General features: G+C 40.2%; 1 protein-coding gene across 1 annotated transcript in view; it reads left to right on the forward strand.

Annotated features, from left to right (window-relative positions):
* The window catches only part of LOC110300178, a 101,507-nt gene that overhangs the window by 85,674 nt on the left and 9,833 nt on the right, over window positions 1-6,000 (forward strand). The window contains exons 48-49 of the mRNA XM_021170247.1: window positions 2,182-2,393; window positions 3,357-3,576. Of these exons, the coding sequence (XP_021025906.1) occupies window positions 2,182-2,393; window positions 3,357-3,576 (432 nt within the window). The remainder of the gene's footprint in view (window positions 1-2,181; window positions 2,394-3,356; window positions 3,577-6,000) is intronic.

Genomic DNA, 6,000 nt, shown 5'->3' on the forward strand with positions numbered 1-6,000 from the left:
GTATGTCTTGGAAAATACAACTCTTCTGTGTGGTGGATGGCCTTGGTGCTGTTTGTATTTTGATGTTAATTCCTATTTCCCAGGAGAGGCTGTCTGAACTGAGGAATGAGTACTCAGGTGACTTCTTGTGAACCTTCCCCTAAGGAATAAAGGAACCAATCACTGGGCCAGTAGGCAGGACTTTTGGCGGGCGTGGTGGTGCACGCCTTTAATCCCAGCACTCGGGAGGCAGAGGCAGGCAGATTTCTGAGTTCGAGGCCAGCCTGGTCTACAGAGTGAGTTCCAGGACAGCCAGGGCTACACAGAGAAACCCTGTCTCGAAAAAACAAACAAAAAAACCCAAACAAGATTAGGATTCTAGTTGATGCGTTCAGTGATTGGGTTATCATTGATTCTGAACTAAGTTTTGTGTGGTGTTTTCTTTCACGGAGGAGTGGCTTGACTGGGTTCCAGGGACAAAGGTACGGCAGCCAAGTGTGGGTTTGCCAGAAGTGCACCACAAAGGGCCATGGGAGTTTTGAAGCATGGGGCTGGCTTGGTACAGACCTGCCGGTGGGAACTTAGCGAGCTGGATGGGGAGATTTTGGCGTTCTGAGTCAGAGAGTCTCCACGAGATGAGAACAGGCTGGCCATTGCCTTCCAGTGCCTGGCCCGCCAGCCACCAGTGCCATGGCAGTGATAGCGTGGATTCTTTTTTATTATTTCTCGCAACACCTCCGAATAAGCCATTTACAATCCACATAACCAACACTCTGCTGGATTCGTAACCCCACAGCGGGATGGAGAATGGGTCATATTAAGGGCACACACGCTTGCTTGAAGCATCTCCGAGACTGTTCCCAGGCATTAGAGTCAATGTTACAGTTCTCTGGTAACGGTGGGTTCTTCCTTTCCTGTGAAACAGACTGTGTTTGTGCCTGGGCATTTTCCTCCGTGTGCTTCCTCTCTGTGTCTCCTTAATGAATGCTAATCAGCGGTGCTTTGGGTATATTTCCCTTTAGAACTTTGAGTCTCCTGTGGATTTTGTTTGGATCTGTGTCATTCAAAGAGCCACCTTTATAAACCTTTTGTGTGAGTGTGTGCGTGGGTGTCTATGGCCTTTAGAGTCCAGAAGAGGGCTCCAGATCCCACAGAGCTTAAGTTACAGGTAGGTGATTGTGAGCCATGCAATGTGGTTGCCAGGAACCAAACTCAGGTCCCCTGCAGGAGCCTCATGCTCTCTCTATGACGAGGACATTTCTCCACCCAACAAATTATTCTGGATAAGCTCCTCAACTGTATTCAAATAATACCTTTATGATATTAGAAACCTTAAAACCCACTAGGAAATGTGAGGCTTTATGAAGACACAACAAACAGCTTTAAGGTAATCTTCAGACCTTGTGTTCTCAGTGGTACCCTTTATTTGGTCTTATCTCAGAAGGCACATGCTGGTTCTTGCATATTTTGCAGCCTTTTCCATAGGCCCTTTCTCATATCAGTTTTGTTTCTGGCTGCAATGTAACATTAATTCTCTTCCCGTCAATCTCTTTGATGGATGTGAATCTGGGAGCAAGCATGGCCTTCAGAGCCCCACTCTTCTTGCTCTTCTACCCTATGTTGCTCATGCTCTCAAATGAGATTTCAGTAGATTTAAACTGAGTCCACAAGTAGTTGAATTGTCTAGTTAAATGAGCAATTATATAAGAACTATTCAGGGAGGATCACTTAGCTCACTGATAGAGTACTTTCCTAAGAAGATGGTTTCAGTCCTCACACACACACACACACACCACACCACACATGAACGAAAAATAGTTGATTCAGATTTATTATGGTTGATACTAATAATTTTAAATCTTTAAACATTTATTTTTATTTTGTTATGTTTATGAATGTTTGCCTGCATATACATATGTATACCACATATACGCCTGATGACCACAGAAGCCATAAGAGAGCATTGGATCCCATGGAACTGTAGTTGAGTATGATTGCAAATCACCATGTAAGTACTGAGGGCCTAGATCCTTCACAAGAGCAGCAAGTGCTCTTAACCGTTGAGTTATCTCTCCAGTTGATGATAAATATTTTACAACAGTTTAGATCTGCAGTTGAATCATTTACTCAACATAAAACTATCAAATATACAGTAAATATTTGAATATTTTTTTCTAAGTATATCATTTCAACTTGCTTTAGACACAGTCAGGAGTTCGAGAAACTTTGGAGGTGTTATGTAAGAACAACGTTTCCCCAATGAATCAGATAGGAGTCAGAATCCACAGTCTGCGGTCTGAACCCTCCCAAAGGAAAACTGTACAAGACCCAAATACAAGCAGCCTGAAAAGTTATGAGCAACAGTGTATAGAAGAATTAAGGATTAGCAATGCATTGTTATATGGACTATACAAGTAAGTGAAACAGAAAAGTTGCAGAAAAAGGAGTGATCTCCAATTTTCTCTAAGACGAAACCTTCGGTGAACTAGTCCTGAGATTAATGGATGCAGAAGCAAGCTAGCCAATATAATTTTGGGAAATGTTAGATAGTACAATTCTCGCCTTCAAAACGTTGTTCTGGCACAAACTGAATCCCCTCTTTATATTTGATGAGATTTTCTCTGTTTACACCCTCACATAGTTGTTTGGTATAAGTTTGCTTGTCAGCTTGCCAAGAAATAGCAATAGTAAAATTCTGGATGCTGTTTGAAGGGTTGTAATGGAATACTAAGAGCTAACTTCGCACCCTTCTTGCACAAAGTGTGCAGCTTCTAACTTAGCTTTCCTTGTGGTGTGACCACTGATTACTGGCCACTGCCCAAAGCTTAATTTTACCCGTGTTCTATACAAATGTTGAAACCAAAAACTTGGAGATATCCTCAAGAGGATTTTCTTTTAACCTCGTAAACTTGTTTCCTAAACACAAGTATCCATAAAATATTCTGTTTGACGAATTGTATGTATCTAATGGGTACAATATAATATTTAATAAGCTTATATTAGTGAACTTGCTATTATAACCACATGTTATCATATTCATAATCTCATGTTACTACCTTTCAAGTTAAATATCTCTAATCCAACCTTAAGGATTGTAGGGTCCTCTCAGAGGGCCGCATTTTTTTAACCCGTGAAGCCATATATATGTCTCTACTTCTGATATTATGTGGTGTGCTTCTTACCTCAGAATTTGCTTAGAAACATGTGAAATCCTTTGGAACAACTTGAAACCTATAATTATGTGCACAGTGGGCATCCTTTTACACATTCTTTCCAGCGTTAAGACTGTTTAATGGATGAAACTCTGTGCATTCTTACAGTACCTTTAAGAAGACATTTACTGACAGATGGGATACTTAGAGCGCATGCCCTTTCAGTCTCCACAGGAATAAGAGACTAGAGGAATCCCGCACCAAAGTTCACATCACAGTGGAGCAGGACACATCTCCTCTGAGCACATCAGAAACAAGGTTTGATCTCAAAAGCCCTTGTGTGGCATGCGCTTGCCCTCACCCGTATGTCTTCCCACGCGAGGCTGGGGTTATCCCAGGAAACCCAAGGTCTTCCAACTACAGCTCGCAAAGATGCCACAGGACGGTTGGTTGTGCTTTCATTCCCTCTGTTTTCAGATTTGTTGCTGGAATCCTTGCTTTTAGATTTGGGCACCACCAAAGCACTTACTTACCATACATGTCAAGCACATGGACAATATGGGTTGATTATGATAGGAGACAAAGTGTTCATTTTTTTTTTCCAAAACAGTGTCAAGAGTCTGTCTTTTCCTATTAGATTAAATGACTGTAACTGAACATTTACACATTGTTTAAAATCGATTCTTGCCTAGTTTAATGTGGAGGTGACTGTGGGTAGACTGAGGCATCTGGGGAAGCTTCTCGGTGGTTACAGCACTTTGATGTTTCCCCTGCAGAGTCCCAGGTCTGAGCATTTACCATGAGTGAAGTACCAGCAGCCAACACTTCATGATTATGGGTGTTAATAATTTAAAGTAACTTTGACTTAATGCTTATAATGTATGGACTAGAGGAAACAAAATCAAAACCAATTCTTAGAAGTAGATTTTACCACTTTTTTTAAACAAGAAGATGTCCTTTATTGTGATGTATCCTAAAGAATGTTTGTATCAATATTTAAAAAATATATTTATGGCACCACCGTTCTTGTTAGTATCCCAATAATTATATATAGTATAAATAAGAAAGTGCTTGCATTTTAAAAGTGGAGGTCACTCATGCCTCTGTATTTCACCCTCATTTGAATGACTAGTGACAAAGAGGAAATTGATACTAATAGCCTTTAAATAAAAGCAGCTATCACTAAAAGCTATCTATAGTCGCTGTGTCCAAGTTGCTATGTAAAACTGGACAGTGCTCCAACCACTACCTCACTCACCAGCACTATGGTTCTGTTCATCCTAACTGTCATATCCAGAGACTCTAAGCATGGCTTCCGCATGGCACAATGGGCAAATGAGAAGTTCAAGTATATCTGCCCCAGGATGAAATATAGCCTGGCTCATGAAAAATAGCATAAGCAGAACACCCACTTCAATAAAATATAAATCTTCTCCGGGTAGATTTTATTGGATATCACTTTTATTAAAACACGATTTCAGTTGCTGCACACCAGCTTATCATTTTGGTGGTGTTTTCAGCATGATTTTAATGCATAAGAAAGGCATTTAAGCCCATGACTAATGATACCTAATATATTTTATGTGCTTCAGACAACAAATTTCAGATTTCTTAGACAGCATTGCAGTTAAATACCTTAAAAAGAAAGAAATGCAAAAATTGTTTTTAACTATACAAATTATAAGACCTTAGCTAGCTGAGTTTGAATTGTCTTGTTAGTTAGGTTTCATACTTTACATACTTATGTAAATTAAAAATCATTTTGTACGTATGAGTGCGTTGCTTACATGTATGCATAAGTACTACTCCAGGCATGCTTGGGAGCCCTGGAGGCTAGAAGAGGATGTGTCCCCTGGAACTGGAGTTAGGAATGTCTGTGAATTAACATGTGGGTGGCAGAGCATTGAGACTGGGTCCTTTGCAAAGGCAGCAAGTGCTCTAAAGAACTAATCCCTTTCTCTATCAGTACATTTCCTTGTTAAGAATGTGTTAAAAATGTTAAAAGTCCTTTGTTATTATTAGAAAAATCATTGTACATTGTTATGCAAGGGCAATAACTGGGTGTGTAAATGGTAACACGGTGCTACCTTCCCTTAAAGTGTTTTTGAGAATAGAAGCAATAGGACTATATTGCTTCCTTGTGGAGTATTAGTTAATCAAATCATACTATACCCTGAGAAATTAAAAGCAATTATTTTATTCATACTGGAAGACATTTTTAATAGTTACAGTGGAGCCCCTTCAGAGTGCTATTATGTAATCATCACTTGACAATTGCTTAGAGCCTTCTGTAACTGGTAATAATTGGAATATTTTTATTAGGAAAATAATAGCTCAAGATGTAACAACATGTTCTATAAAATAATAGGAAAAGGTAGGTTTGGAGGTAAAGAGTATGACTTTAGGATAAAAGATAGATGTCACTTAGTGTGCCCAAGAGGAGGAGATCCTCAGAACAAGACGTCTGTATGATCATATATAAAGAAGAAAATTATTCAGAAAGCAAACAAATGATGGTCTGCTCATGGGAAAATAAGATGTAGTCTCCTAGTCAACACCCTAATGCTGAGATTCTGCTTCCACCTCAAGAAAGTCCTTACATTCAGAGTTAGACCAATAAGAATCAGCACATGTATGAACCTAACCAGCTTAATCGCTTCCCCCATGAGGAAAGACCTAGGAGAAATAAACATATAAATGACATTAGTTAAGAGTGCAGGTTGCAGCCGCACGTGGTGGTGCATGTCTTTAATCCCAGCACTTGGGGGGCAGAGGCAGAGGCAGAGAGGCAGAGAGGCAGAGAGGCAGAGAGGCAGAGAGGCAGAGAGGCAGAGAGGCAGAGAGGCAGAGAGGCAGAGAGGCAGAGAGG

Source organism: Mus caroli, chromosome 8, assembly GCF_900094665.2.
Source record: "Mus caroli chromosome 8, CAROLI_EIJ_v1.1, whole genome shotgun sequence".
In the NCBI taxonomy this organism is placed as follows: domain Eukaryota; kingdom Metazoa; phylum Chordata; class Mammalia; order Rodentia; family Muridae; genus Mus; species Mus caroli.